Source organism: Prosopis cineraria, unplaced genomic scaffold (assembly GCF_029017545.1).
Source record: "Prosopis cineraria cultivar Desert tree isolate PC_DT_omini unplaced genomic scaffold, ASM2901754v1 PC8, whole genome shotgun sequence".
NCBI classification, from domain to species: domain Eukaryota; kingdom Viridiplantae; phylum Streptophyta; class Magnoliopsida; order Fabales; family Fabaceae; genus Prosopis; species Prosopis cineraria.
In genome coordinates this window covers 1,617,268-1,633,112 of record NW_026555339.1, presented here as the reverse complement: position 1 = coordinate 1,633,112, position 15,845 = coordinate 1,617,268, and the positions used below count along the sequence as shown (strand labels likewise).

The following is a 15,845-nucleotide window of genomic DNA, read 5'->3' as shown; positions in this document are numbered from 1 at the left end:
GATAATGAAAAGCAAATATTTTTGGAAGAACATAGCAAGTGATTTGATATTTGCTTATATAAAGGTCTTATATCTAGACATGAGAAAAAATTTGAGACCTTGTATAAAAGAAATATTCAACTTTTCTTAAGCTTTATATTATCCTCCCTTCGTCTCAAATTATAAAATACTTTTAAAAAAAATCTCACATATCAATAAAGCTCATTGAATACACTTTATAACCTTACTTTTTTAAGATAAAAATATAAACTTTTAAAAATATCTTATTTAATATTCTTTTGATGAAAGAATATTGGAGAGAGAAAATATATAGAAAGGATAATATTGAAAAAGTATTATTAATGAAACTTTATTTTATCAAAGTATTTTATATTTTGGGATGTTAAATATTTTCTAAAAGTGTTTTATAATTTAGGACAGAGGGAGTATTTTGCAAATGCTTTAGACCATGTGTAGTGTCAAGTATTAACACCTGCCTCTTTCTGCATTTCCTTTATTTATCCTTGTCTCTCCCAGACTGAAATTGAGATGCGGTAATAGAATGCTCTCGTAAACGATGAATGTTTTGTAAGTTGCAACCTATAATCTTTAAAACTCATTCATGACACCCCTATGCAGCCTTCTTCCTTCCCACATTTCTTTTACCAACCTTTTGCCACACTCGTCCCTCTCCATTTCATCCGCACATCTATTCTACTGTCCCAATTTCACCTTTACCTTTCGAGCAATAATTTCTCCAACATTACGGTTTTGTCACGTAGATGAGTACGTAGTTGATCGTAAATTGGTCAACTAGTTAACATCTGGAGCTCAAGCTTGTTGAAAGTGACAGTAAAATATAATATTTCACCGTGCCTTATTTGAGATTTTATCAAAGGATCCTTTTAATGACGAGTAAAATATAATCCCGAACAGAAAGAGAGAGTAAGTGAATATATATATATATATATATTTTTTCACTTTTTGTTTCATTATCTTTTCTATTCGAGCGAGTGATCTTTCATTTCAAAATATATTTTATCATGCTTGATTTGAATTAAATTTATATTTTATATATTATCATGAATGGGCGCGACTTAATAATGTTAGCACTAGAAGCTCGATGACAATTGTATTATTCATATCACACGCTGACTGGTTTACAGTTTTTATAAAGCAATTCTAGTGTGACAATTTCGGTTTTGAGCTGAGACTTGTGACTACAATAGGGCTCCGAACCGAGTGTGTCTTGTCCGACCAGATAAGTTGACCAAAAGCCACCTCGTCCTTCAGGACTCCAAGGCCCTCGATTCTCAGCTTGTAGCTTAATTTCTCGTTCTTGTCCGCGAAGACCAACACGCTGGGGATGACGCTGACATTAAGCCCTTCGATGGGTGTTATCGAAGGTTGGTAGATAGATGGTCCCTCTCCGACATTGGTGACAGTTCTTTGAAATTCCCTGACTGTCGAGGCGGTATCGTTGGGATTGAAGAAGGCTATGAAAGATGGGTAGTTCAGGTCCAAGGAGGGGCTGGAACAATTATGAGAAGAGGATCTGGTGACGGCCTTAATGTTCTTTACAGTGTAGTTTAGCGCACACAGAAGATTCACGTAATCCTCAGTTCCCGCATCGTAAACGAGACCAGGGTCAAGTGCTTTATCGGGGTTGACATGACCGGCTCCCATGGCCAAGGGAGAGGCTGCTTCGTATCTATGCCCACGGTCTCTGATTATTCCGAGGTCGTTGTCTACCAAGTCCGATGATGTCATTATGGCTGATCGAATGGCGGCGGGGCTCCAATCACGATGTACTCCCTTTATGAGAGCTGCTATTCCCGCCACGTGCGGGCACGACATGGACGTTCCTGATACCAAGTTGAAATTGCCGAACAAATTCTTGGACTTCGCCCTCCCAATCGGAATGTTTGGAGGCCATGCGGCTAAGATTAAGGTTCCGGGAGCTGTGACATCAGGCTTTAACACGAATGGGCAGCTTTGGGACGGTCCTCTAGAGCTGTAAAAGTCTACAATAGGTGCACGTGTCGTACCCAAAGACGTGATTTTGAATTTCAAGCTTGCTTTTGGCGACTTACTCTTGCTGATATAGTCCTTCAGAACTTCTCCATTCTCTGGACTCACAAAGATGGTCGGGATATCGCTGAACTGGAGGGCGATTGTTATTTCTTGGTTATTGGATATGAAGACACCCCCCGAAACTTTTGCCTTGTCTAGATTTATCATTTGATCAAGCAGGGTGCTGTTCTCGTAAGTGTCTTCGCATACCACTATCTTACTCCTCACTTTGATCAGTTTCTTCAAACTGTCACAGGATCCCATAAAAACCAGTGGGAGTTGGGTTGCAGGGAAGTTCCCTACGTATAGGGACCTGCCAGTGACCGGAACACGATTGCCAAGGGTTAGAACGCCAAGAAATTCACGGTCCAGAGTGGAAGCAGCCACGGTTATGACCCATGGCGTTCCGTTGTGCAAAGTTCGAAGACCTGGCCCATCGTTCCCTGCTGATGCAGAGACAAAAACCCCCTTCTCCATGGCCGCAAAAGTAGCTATGGCGACGGGGTCTTCGTACATGGGTGTCTCGTCGAAGCCAAACGACAAGGAAAGAACATCCACCCCATCTTCTATCGCGCCGTCAATAGCAGCTATGACATCAGATTGGTAGGTTTCGTCTTCCCAGAAGGCTTTGTATATGGCCACTCGAGCCCGTGGAGCAACGCCGGTCGCCGTGCCAGAGGCATAGCCAAAGTAAGATGAACCCTCAACTCTGCTGCCAACGGCGGTGGTCGAAGTGTGAGTTCCGTGACCCTCAGTATCACGAGCCGAATTCATGGATATCGTCACGTTGGGATTCTTGGCTAGCAGCCCTTTGTTGAAGAAACGAGCTCCAATGAGCTTTTTGTTGCACAAGGAGGAATTGAACTGGGTGCCGTTCTCACATTTGCCTTTCCATCGGGAAGGTATCTCGGACATGCCATCATCGTTATAGCTCTGAGATTCTGGCCAAACCCCAGAGTCGACCAAACCAACGATGACGTCTTTACCGTAGTCGGACTCGGGCCAGGCGCCGGCGAGGGGGTTGAGGCGAAGGAACTGGGGCGAACGAGTGGTGTCGAGTTTGACGGGGGAATCAGGGAAGGAAGAAACATAACCGGGGGAGTTTTTCAGGGCATTAAGCTCAGAAGCGGACAACCTCGCACTGAATCCATTCATGACATGGGAATAGCTGTAGATGAGCTTGGAAGAAGGAGAAGCAGGGTCGGAAGTAGCGGAGGCAAGTGTGGCCAAGTACCAGTGGTGTCGGGTGGAGAAGGCTTTGGGCATGGCTGATAAGTCCATATGGACGATGTAGTTGTCCGACTGGGCCAGCGCGGCCCCCAGGCATGATAATACTGTAATGATATAAAGCATCCACAGATACAGACATCCATGCGTAACCATGGCTAGTTGATATATTATCAATTATCTGAACTCTGTGAAGTGAGGCGAATTGATGAGGGGACTCGTGTATATATATAGCTGTCATCTTGGTTAGTGCGTGAAAGAGAGTGAAGCCCCAACGCAATCCTTGCCGTCCACAAATGTATTTCTCAGGTTTTTCCGGTGGGGGGCCCACACACGCGAGGACGGAGCTATAGGCCGCCTTATATCACGTGGTAATAATCAAGTGTTTCGTCGAATTAAGTGATGGGCTTATGCTAAAACAAAGGTATGGCTTCTTTATTTCGAGTCTGTGTGAGTCCATATTAATCCTTTGAATGTGATAATGATACAATAATGCTAATGTAATTTGGACAGAATCTCGACAAAACTTTATCTATAGCCCTATTTGACAAGTTTGCTTTCTGTAAAAAATGGGGATCAACCATTATCAATTTCGTATAAAATATAACATTATATGCTAAACCGTCCCAGCAAAGTTGCCTGGTTTAAAGATTCAAAGAAATTAATAAAAATGCCATCGTCATTAATAACATTTCGCTTATCAAAGTCCAAGTTTTTTACTTCAAAATAAAAGGAGACAAGGGACAAACAGTTAAACCCGAGCCTATGCAAACAATATTTTTTGTTTTACTCTGATTCTTTCATGCAAAGAGAATGGAAAACAGCACTTGTCATTGTTGATGAGAATTAACTATGAGTGTAGCCTATTAGGGAAAGCTCACAACACGCGTATACAGTTATACTTACAGTGCTTGCGGACATTTTCAATTTCAATTAGCAGAAAACATATTATTTAAACTTAAGAGTTACAATAGGATAAGTATGGTCAATTCAAGCATTAGGAGCCAAATTAAAGCTTGCAGTATGACGTGGTGCAGTTCCGGAAAGTCGCAAGAGGAAGTCACGAACAAAGCACCAGCACCACAGGTAATGTCATGAAAGAGTAAAAGGTAATAAAGCAGGCCTGGGGTGGGCGTGATGGGTTAGTGAGTGTGATGCTTGCTGGGACAGAAATGGCTGCGCATAACGCCCGGGAAAGGTGGAGCGAATTCGGGTTAAATCACGTTACAAATTATAGTCTTGCCAAAACTGCACTGTAACCTCAGCAAGTTAGCATGTGCTCGCAGCTCGCTGTGCGTTTCGGCGTTCTGTTTCGTAAGGTGGTTAGGTTAGAGTCTCATGCGCCTGCGTGCACTTTTCTCTTTTTCGCCCTTTTGGTTCAGTATGCCCCGTATTACTGTCTTCCTCTGAAACCAAACCTCTTGCAAATTAAGTATTAACCAGCGGCAGTGATCCGTTATGGACCATCTTCTCACGTTATCCTCTAAATAGCCCATCCTCTTCTCCTTTAGCCGGTGATCGCCATGCCTGGTTTTGGTATCCGGAATGGATTCTTTTCATGCGTCAATTGAATCACTTTTTTAAAAATTTTAATTACTTAGAGCAATACTTTTATGCAGTCATTACAATTTTTATGTCAAAACGCAATATGATGAATTAATAATTCAATTTAAATGTATAATGATCATTCGATCAAAACCAGTGTATTCTATTTTTTTTACATGTTATGATTAGAATAATGTAACTATAACAATTCAACAAGTTTTATATAATTAATTTCGTATTCCTGTTAAATAAATTTAGACCAATGCATGAATTTTGTTCTATTTATTATAATTTTCAAATAAATCCGTCACCGAATTACCACGCTCAGATCAGGTGCCCTGCGATGCTAAAACTTTTGTGAAAATAATAAAAACAAAAAGCATAAAGCCCAGGAATAAATACAAATAGGGATCAAAATAATGAAATTGATTATCAGGTTTCAATTTTTGAGATTATTCTTGTTGATTTTGGTTATTTTTAAGGTCTTGTTGATTTTGAAATTGATTACTTGCGTGTAACTGATGAGACATCTTGAAATTGAGTGTTAAATTTATGAGTGACACTCGAAATTTCATTTGCATGACTATTAATTCTTTCTTTTTTAAAAAAATTCTGATGTAAAATGTTGACCAATAAGCCATGGAGTACGAAATTTAAAAATTGCACTTCTTAATTTTTTTTTTGACTGGTAAATTTTATTAGGAAAAAATATGATATAAGTTTGTTGAATTAATGAAACATTCTAAAATTGAGGGTTAAACATGGAGTAACACTTTTTAAAAAAACATAAAACAAGACTTGGGTGAGCACACTTTTTGCGTTTTTTTTTAAATTGACCGAGTTTCTTATGAATGATTTCATAAATTGGAAGTCCCCATGAATAATTAATCCTAGTCATTATTTTGTCTATCGCCATATGTTAGGATTTTCAATTTCAATATAAAACTGACCCGTCATTGATTCCTTTTCAAGTTTTATATTTTTGAATGATTACTATGCTTGGCCTGTAAGTAGTGGTAATTAATGTGTAATTGCTGCACATCCACATCATGTTGGAATTACAAGTAGATTAAGTGTTAAATAAATCAATGTTGGGAGAATAAAATTCACTTGTTGCATTCATTAGTTGTATGGGCTTCCATAAAACCAGTGGACCAGGTCCACTTTGACCCTTTCTTCCCCCTGTCCACAACATCCCACTACCCCACTAACAAAATGCTTGCAAGTATATACCCAAAAAAATGCATCCAAAGTAGATACCCTGATTTATTAGGGCATTGCTCGTTTGCTTTCAATAAGGATTCTTTTATGTACCCTTTTCATCCGTCTCCTAACCAAATTCAGATCGTTAGATTATTGGTTAATTTTTCAAATTTAACTATTTATACACTCCAACGATGTCGTTTGTATAACCCGTTATATCCGAACCACTGATTACAAAGGGAAAATGATAATTAAGGACCCATGGGGCCATTAATCACAAGTAGGTACCTAAGTTATTGAAATCCCACTGTGGAGCAGAAGCCTAGAAAATGCGTGAAATGTAGGAAGGAAATCAAAATTCTATATAAGCCCATTTTCCTCACTCAAAAGCGAGAGTCGAGCTGAAACCAATCAGGGCAATGCTTCTAGTGCCCTATTTTTCTTAAGTCTCCCTCTCGTTCATGTTTTTTGTAATTGTTTGTTACTACTTTACTTCCCTCTCAAGCTTGGATTATTGACTTGAATCTGCCACGTAGAGGGTTTTCATCCGATCGTTTGCTTGAACCTACGATGAATTAGACTTGAGTGCAAGTCATAATTGTTAAGATGCAGTTTAATTAATATTTGTTTATTTCTTGTAATCGTTTGTTAGTGCTTTTTTCCCCTCTCAAGCCTGGATTCTTTACTCTTGAATCTGCCACATACATCGCTAACATTATGTATCCAGGGTTTAATGAGAACTTTTTGATAGTTTTTGCTAGCCTTTTTGAAGCTTAATTTACTAATTTAGAAGCCGGACACCAAGTTTTGTATGTGTTAACACGTAGTTCCCTTTCTCATGTGTAAATCATAGCTTTGGCTAGCTCTATTTTCATGTTTAGTTTGTTTTCTTTCCCTGTCTCCTCTGATACTTCTATGACTATTGAGGGTATGTTGCCAAACCCTTGGCATTTCAAAATATTGGTCCCTTTTAAAATATATAAATTTTTAAATATGTTTGAATTATGTGAATACAGGAAAAATAGCTTTTGATACCACTTGTTGGAAAACATATATAGAAAATTGTTGGAAGCCACGTAAAGGCAACAAAGTATAAAACACATGATTTTAAAAATAAATATTTATTAATAATATTCGGTCAAAGATTCTAAAATACATCATTTTTTACTTGTAATTATATTGAAAAATTGAAAATTATTAATTTACCTTTATGATTTGACTGTCTATTCTTTCTCCCCCATTTAAGGAATACAGAAATAAAAATAAATATTGACTGATTTATATTTTATTATATTAATTATTTTTTAAAAAACATTTTATGTAAGTTGTTGGCCGACGAGCCATCTTAAAATTATATTGAGAATAAAATTTGAAAATTGCACTTCTCAGTTTTTTTTAGTGTTAAATTTTATTAGAAAAAATATAAGTTCGTTGAATTAATGAGACATTCTAAACCTGAGGGTTAAATTTTGGAGTAACACTTTTTAAGTTTTCTAATCTTCATATGGCTATTAAACATTGAAAAAAACTTGCATTAGCATACTTTCTGCATCTTTTAATTTGACCGAGCTTCTTATGAATAATTTCAGAAATCTGGAGTCCCCATGAATAATTAACCTTATTTGTTATTTGGTCTCACAACATATATTATAATTTTCAATGTAAAAATGATTATAGTACCTGTGGCTTGTAAATAGTAGTATGATTTTTTATATATTGAGATTAATGTTAATGTTTGATTGCCTTGCCGTGCATGCTCGTCATATTAAAACCGCACTTAGATTGCAGGCTAATTAAATCAATATAGGGGGAATAAAATTCACTCATTACATGCATTGGTTATACATGGGCTTCCAGAATATGCAGCGGACCAAGTCCACTTTGACCCTTTCTTCCCATGTCCACCACATTCCTCTACTCTTACAAACAAAATGCTTGCCAGGAATGGAACTGGAATGTCAGATTGCAATATGTTGCAATAGAGCAAGATCAAATTGCAGACAAGCTTGCTAAGGAAGGATTATCTTATTCCTCTCTTTTTGAAGTAGCTCTTACTTTTGTTAGGAGTTTAGTCTTCTCTGATGTACTGGAATCCCAATCGCCTTCTATTGTAATTTTCTAGACTCTCAGGGCTTTCCCCTCTTTAGTACCCAAAAAAATAAAAAATGCCTGCCAAAAAAACAAAGTTTATGGTTTTGTCCCTCACTTCTTAAAGGGCACCGTACATAGGGAGATTATGAGATCTCAATCCTAGATCTAGTAATTCAGGTCAATCCGAATCTGCTTGAAAAAAGTTAGGGATGAGTTTAATTATATGATCTTTTTAAAAAGGATATAATACTTTAAACATGATTCAAATAAGTTTAGTCTAAAATGAACCTCATCGTTGGAGTTATTAGCTTTTTATATATGTATAATTGATAATTTTGGCCAAACTTGATGAGTCAATCTGAATCCAACTAAAAAAAGGTTAGGATCGGACTTAATTATATAAGTTTTTTTAAAAAATAAAATATTTTAAGCCTGATCTGAATAAATCCGTCATACTTAAATTACCGGCTCCATTCAATCCTCATGCAGTATTTAATCTTGCATTGTAATTGGGCCAGCGTAGCCCTTTTTATTGCCAAAATATTGCAAAATGTATTTCAAAAACTGCATGCAAGATATACGAGCGGTTCCTCTTCTCTGTATTTTCTTTCAGTCTCCTCACTTAATTTAAGCTGTAATATTTATTCTTAGTGTTTAAAAGTCAACTTTTTTTTTTTTAACATTTTGACAATGTTGTTTATATAAAATATTAAACCCAAACCACTCATTACAAATCTAACTGTCCATATCTACAGTGAAAAAATGGGCAGATTGATAGCATTGTAGAGATAACTATTCCCAAAAAAGGTCCTTAACTAATTTGAAAATACAGTAAAAATATTTATAATGGCGATTAAAATTCGAAAACAGAGCGTCTGTCAGTGGTCTCAAATGAGAGCTCTAAGGAGTCATTCTTTGTTTGCCAGAAATAACTCTAATAATATTTTTTCTAAAAAGAAAAAGGGTTGACTTTAATATGGCGTTTCTTTACAGCATTTGTAAACCAGTAATAACTTTTTTTGAGTTAGCAAACGCCAAAATATTTGCAAGGGCAGCTTAAACCCCCACTGTGGGTATCACAAGGATGTCCAAAAGATTTTGACTTGAGCCGGCAATTTTGATAACCAGATGAATCCATTAATAAAACTCCTATTACCACCATAGCAGAAACCAAGCGGAATTCCCAAATGGAAGAAAAAAGAAAAACCAAGAAAGCATGACGTGTCAATATTTATGGCAAAAATCATTTTCATTGAGGTCGAAAGCCAGTAGACGGGGATGGAATATTTATTTGAACCAAATGGTCTGCTTAAATTCCAAGGGGGCAATATTTCAACCCGGTGATTGGGCTCCTGTTATGTTATGGCGCTTGGTCATTCTTTCGAAGCTCCCAACAGCCAAAGTTATTCTTCTCCTAACTCAATGATCAGATAGGTCGTTCTCTGGCTCCCCATCTTTCATGTCAATCACCGCCATTGGTTCAACGAACATCTGGTTTGTCTTTTGTTTGGCCTTAAGAACATTTGGGGTTAGTTTATTGTTTCTTACATGGCATTTTCTTTTCTTAAAAACTCATGGAAGGTGTCTGCATCAGCGTTAATCCACCCACCAACGCGTGCGCATCCAAAAACCTGTACAACTCTTTGCATTTGCATGCACTGGAGTGTGTGAAAACGCCAAACCAAACAAGGCCTCAATATACTGCCATTATTGCTTATGAAGGGCTAGGTAGATACAAACTTGACCAGTTGGCTCAGCAATATTAGAACATAAAAAAAAAAAAATCTCATATTTAAATATTAGAAAATAGATTATAAATATATAAGTTTAGAAAGTATTTAGCAAAATGAGTTAAGTTATTTTAATAGAGTATACCATCGTTAAATATACTTAATATAAAAAATATAATATGATATCATAAGCCATTCGGTTTGGGATAAAAAAAGGACAAAAAAAGAAAAAAAAAAAGAAATCCTAGGCCAAAAGAAGAAGAATGAAAAAAATAGAGAAGGGGGGGAACTGAGTCAGGATTTAAGAATAGAGAGCCAAAATTAAAAAAAATATATGCAGTAATGCTTTCATAAATTTAAGGAGCCGAAAGTATATAATACTATATAATATAAAAAAATTTTTAAAAATTGAGGAGATTGCGGCTCCTGCTGGTCCACCCTCCACCACTAGTAAGGGGAATATTATAACATAAAAAAAAAGTCTCACATCAAAAGATTAAATGATAAATCATAATTTAATAGAGTATATTATCCTCAAACATATTTAATATAAAAAATCTAATAAGCAAATCTTGATCTATTTTAAATATTCCTCCAGCCACCAGCAACGATTCTCTTGAACAAATTAAGATTGCATTCTATCATCCATCGGTTTACGAATAATGTGGTGTTGTTTACCAAACCAGAACAAGGAATTGTTTGTCGTCGAACCATACACTCAACTGTTTGTCTTGCCATTTTCAATAGCAGTCTTGCAATATTCCACGACCCTATAAATTTCCCAAAATTTTCTAGTCCTTGAAACAATATAATTATGGTTCCTTTCTTCATTAGTTCATCTGTTGCTATTTTTATTTTTTATTTTTGGCCTAGATAGGAACCTGCCAGTCTTCATTGTATCCGCTACTCCCCAGGTTTTGAAATAGAATCTCGATAGTAGATCGACTAAATCGACCCTTACAATTTAGCCTGGGGCCCTTATAATTCCAAACAGTGAAGCTCTTTGCTGACAAAATCATGTTTATTGACCAAAAAGACAAAAATGACAATCATGCTTGAGGCCTTTAAACTGGAAAACCGAAAACTTGGCATCTCTTGAGTAGGTGCGGGACCCAGAGCTTTTAAAAAGATAACGCCCAACCAACAACACAAGGGGCTTCTTACCCAGGACTTTAATCAAGGGAATTTATGTCATGAGAGGTTAGTACACGAGCACATTTCTTTTATGGGATACGATGTCCCGGCAGAATAACTAACGCCACCCCTTTCGTTTCCTCTATTCATCTCCGACGGGGGAAGAAAAACACCACAATTAATACCACAAGTCTCCTAAAACCGATCAATAATAGTTACGCTTGTATTATCGAAACAGCAATGCAGCTCATCACTTTAGGGTCAACATATTATAAGTAACCTCTGAATCAACATGCCACAATCTACTACTAGGTACGATATCAGGGTCAAGTCCGCATCTACAGAGCATGGTGATATCAAATCATTTTCTAAGAAATCATGAGCTTTTATTTTTCTTTCTTTCAAGTACCTGCATGCCTATCTTTAGAAGCTCATATTGCAAACACAAAAGCATACATTTCAAGCTAATGCTGGCTTTCAGAACAAACTCATAGCAAGTAAAGGAAATCACATGTCTAATAAGGTAATAAAAGAATTTTGTTCCCTACAACATTTAGACAACACATCAAAGGAACTGGAATGTCTCGAAATATTAGTCTATACCTAGAGGCAAAAAAAGCATTGCAGCAGAATCTACAAATAAAAGCAGACACGCATGCGCAAATAATATATACAGGAAAGTAAATGATGTTCAAGCCACCTCTATTTGGTACACAAGACGGCGTCAATTCACCTTATTCATCAACTCCAGTATGGCTATTGGCCTTCGGTTTCTTGGTTTCTGCCCATAGACTTGCTAGTTTGGACACTGCTTTCATATCCACTACTGTCACCTGATTCACATACTCGCTTATCCTTCAACTCATCTCTTGTGCTCATCCGCTGGGAGCGTCCATTTTCCCTTCCCATTCTTCGGTCCTGAAAGAGTTCCAATTCGAAATAAAAAATGAAGTCTGAACAGAGGAAGACAATATGTCACATACTGGAATAATGATCTCAATTTGTCTGTTTCCACACTTAGGCACTGCGCTTTTAAGGAAGAAAACAAACAAGATTCATAAGTCATACAATTTATTTGTAGACACGAAAAGATTTGTGATACAGAAATTAAAGGTAGCAGAGATGTGGATGGAAAATTGGCCGTGCTCGCGGAAATGTACACAAACTCACATCTCGAAAAGGGAACTCATCAGCTTCAAGCATATGTATAATATGCCCCATCTTTGGTCTTTTCTGGGCATTTGGATCCACACATCTCAAGGCTACTAATAAGGCACGCTTCAGTGCCCTAGAAGAAGGCTTCTCGGGTAGCCTGGATCGAGCACTGCCTCTGCATTTCGGTTAGCAACCATGGACTTCAGCCACTCAACAAGGTTCACCTGTAAAATTGAATCCTCAGTTATTATCAGAAACAGCACATTAGGTGGGCGGAGTAAGGTTGAGAAGATCTCCTGACATGATACTCAAATAAAATCACCAAACAAACCTCTCCAGGAGGCCTGCTGTAATCTACTGGGTTTCTTCCAGAAATTATCTCCATGAGAAGAACACCGAAGCTGTATACATCACTTCTTTCGTTTAACATGCCAGTACTTGCATATTCTGGAGCTACATACCTGTGAAACAGAGCTATCCATTTGTCCAGTGAGGTCCAGGTCACCACTGTTAGAGACTATGTTTTAAATTTTCTTTCTAAGAAGGGTTCAACTGACCCGAATGTTCCCATCACACGGGTTGTCACATAACTTCTCTCTGATCCCAAGAGCTTTGCAAGGCCAAAATCAGAGACTTTTGGATTCCATTGCTTATCAAGCAATATGTTGCTTGACTTGATATCACGGTGAACCACCTTAGGTTCAAGTCCCTCATGAAGGTATGTCAACCTACGTATTCCAAAGTAGTCAGTTTTCAATCATGTAAAACAAGAAATAATCTAAAACAAATGAACTTGGAGCAGAAGAGTAACTTCACACAGCAATGCATACCCTTTTGCAGTTCCAAGTATTATATTCATGCGAATTTCCCACGTAAGAGGGCTGGAAGGCCCAACATCTCCGTGAAGCCACTGTTCTAGGTTTCCATTGTTAACATACTCGTACACAAGCATCCTGCAAATGCGTGAATTAGCGCAAAATGTTTAGACATCCAAAGCAATCGTTTGAAGTTTTGACAACTAGAAGGGAACTCAAAGATGTCAATAGTGAACAAGGAAAACTTACCGATGGGCTCCTTCAACACAATATCCAAGTAACCTCACCAAATTTTTGTGCCGAACACGTCCAATTGCTTCAACTTCTACCTTAAATTCCTTCTCAGCTTGTCCCCTACATCATCAGTACGCGAACCATTTAATGGAAGATGAAGAACAAATGTAGTCCATAAAAAATAAACTTCCACTATATTACAAGGAAGATTGTAATCAAGTACAGCCTACCTGTTGTTGAGCAAATTTTTAACCGCAACTTTGGTATCATCTTCCAACACACCGCGATAAACAATTCCGTAGCCACCTTCACCTATGACGTTCTCATCCGCAAATCCATTGGTAGAGACCTCGAGCTCTCTGAGAGTGTACCAGTGGCCCCACCCCAAATGCGAAACCTCAGGCACAGAAATCGAACCCTGCTCACCACTTCCATGCGATGAGCCACCAACCTTCTCAGGATACGAAATCCGGTGATCTTTGCCAATCTCTATGTGAATTCTCTGGCTATCATCGCCCTGCTGCTGAACAAGCACGGCCTGGGCCCTATCCACCTCAGCCTCTGCTTCCAGACACGAGTCGGACCTTCCATGGGCCGGGTCGGGCGAAGGATCAATCCTGATTTCCTGGATCTCCTTAGAGACATTCGGAATGATGGGATTGTGTGAAGAGTTGAGGTTGGAAGCATGGTTGTTGCGCTTGGTGAACCAGAGAGATATGAGAAACAGAACAAGGACTATGGCTGCTCCTACGCATATGCCCAGCACGACCCAGAGTCGCAACCCAAAAATCGAGGTGTGAGTAGACAGCTGATCGTTCAGAAACGCATAGTTGGTCATTGTTCTCTCCCCTTCCTCCCTTTCCTCAGAGCATGAATTTAATCGGCAAACACAGTCACAGACATGTTGACAGAAGCAGGTCGCAAACGAGGCAGAGGAAGAGGAGGAGGAGGAAGAAGGTGGTGCGAGAGGCTAGAAGGACAGGGAGAGCGAGTGGCAGCGGAAGAATACACTGGAGAGTGGGGTTTGGAGAGAGAGAGAGGAGGGAGCTGGCATAGTGGGACTTGGATAATAGAAGAAGAAAATTTCCCTCTTGCGAGTGTTATCCTATTTTCCCTCTTTGGCCACTTCTCCTCTGCGTGTTCCAAAATGATGTCCGTAGTGGGTAAGGACATTTTTCACTTTGCAGCTAGCGCACCGGTAGGCATCATAACCTTGTCTGCTTCTAATTTCATGTGTGGATCATCAGGCACTGTATATAGAGGTAGATGCGCCGTATTAGGGGATTGTCTGGATGCTCATGCAATCTGCTTGTTGGCACTATTATTACCAGTACTGCTACCTTTTATATTATAAAACTCTAAAAACGTCGTCCTCTCTACGAATCATCTACTTCATTCATTTTATAATGCAGGGCGGACGCAAAAGTCAAGATGCCTGCCCGGTGCCTCCACCGGGATCATTTAATTAACAAGATTGGGAGCTTGACCCTTGTTGTGGACTTCCCGGTGTTGGTTTGGTTGTGAGTGAAATCCTGAATTCTTGGCTGAGCATGAAATTTAATAATTTATAATACCTCTTCACAATAAATGCGTCATAAATAATGAAAACATCGATGAAGTTCACTGTTCATTTTACTTCCGTTTGGGACGTTTGCTCGGGTGATCAAAGCTCAGAATTTTAATTTATAACTTCCAGCATTTAGAATTATTTTATTTTATTCGAAGTTTCCTCAATTTTTCTTTAGATCCATTTTTTTAAAAAAATAATTATGAGGATGGATAATTCACAGTAATCATTAGGGAAGATCCAAATTCTCTTCTCTTAATTAGTGAATGGTGTTACTTTTTTATTAAAAATAAAAAATAAATTATTGAAATTAACTTAATAATAATCCTATATATCAAAAAAATATATATATATGTAAATGTCAGACCACCCAAATGAATGATATAAAAATGATAATAAATCATGTATTTTTAACCTGATAATAAATCTCATTTATAAATAAATATCATTCTTCAGATCAATACATGTGGAAGTTGCGAAAAATGTCGACGATAGAAATTGCACGCATAAACTTGCAGGTTGAGGTAAAAGGGGAAGGAGGGATGATAATACGGTGGGACCAGCATGATCTGTCGTAATAAAGGGAGGATGGGTGTCAAACTCAAACCGGGCTGTCGGATTTGGGCTCATATCACGGGTGAATACCAGCGCCAACAAAATCTATCCTTCGTGTCCCCAGGTGGACCCCCCAGCCGAAGCAAAACAAAACCAGAAGATGGATGTGGGCCCCAATCCCTCTTTCCTCTGCCTTTTCGCCACTTCATCCAATCGCCTCAACTTTCCCCTTTTTGCTGTCTTCGAACACCAAACTTGGATTCTTTAAAATAATTTGTAGAAATTTAGGAGTAAAAAAAAAAAAAAAAAACCCTTTAATTCTCTGCACCTTATTTGATTTTTGAAAGGAATTTAAAATGTTCAAAAAATAACAGTCTAAAGATTTAAAATATAAAAAAATACAAAAATTTATAATAAAACTCAAATAAAATACAGAAATTAGAAGTTATATTTTTCTAATTTAAAAACTCTTCCTTTGGAACGCTCACTTCAACCCACTAGAATCAAATATTGTTTGAATCAGTCTCGTTGTGGAAT

General features: G+C 38.0%; 1 protein-coding gene and 1 pseudogene across 1 annotated transcript; both read right to left on the bottom strand.

Moving 5' to 3' along the window:
- Positions 1 to 1,110: 1,110 nt before the first annotated feature.
- Positions 1,111 to 3,549, bottom strand: LOC129317155 (subtilisin-like protease SBT3). Its single transcript, XM_054961519.1, has one exon. It carries the CDS (start codon positions 3,433 to 3,435, stop codon positions 1,162 to 1,164), a length of 2,274 nt encoding a protein of 757 aa, XP_054817494.1. The 5' UTR covers positions 3,436 to 3,549; the 3' UTR covers positions 1,111 to 1,161.
- A 7,931-nt stretch (positions 3,550 to 11,480) lies between these two features.
- LOC129318067 (probable serine/threonine-protein kinase At1g01540) lies at positions 11,481 to 14,405 on the bottom strand (annotated as a pseudogene).
- Positions 14,406 to 15,845: the final 1,440 nt, after the last annotated feature.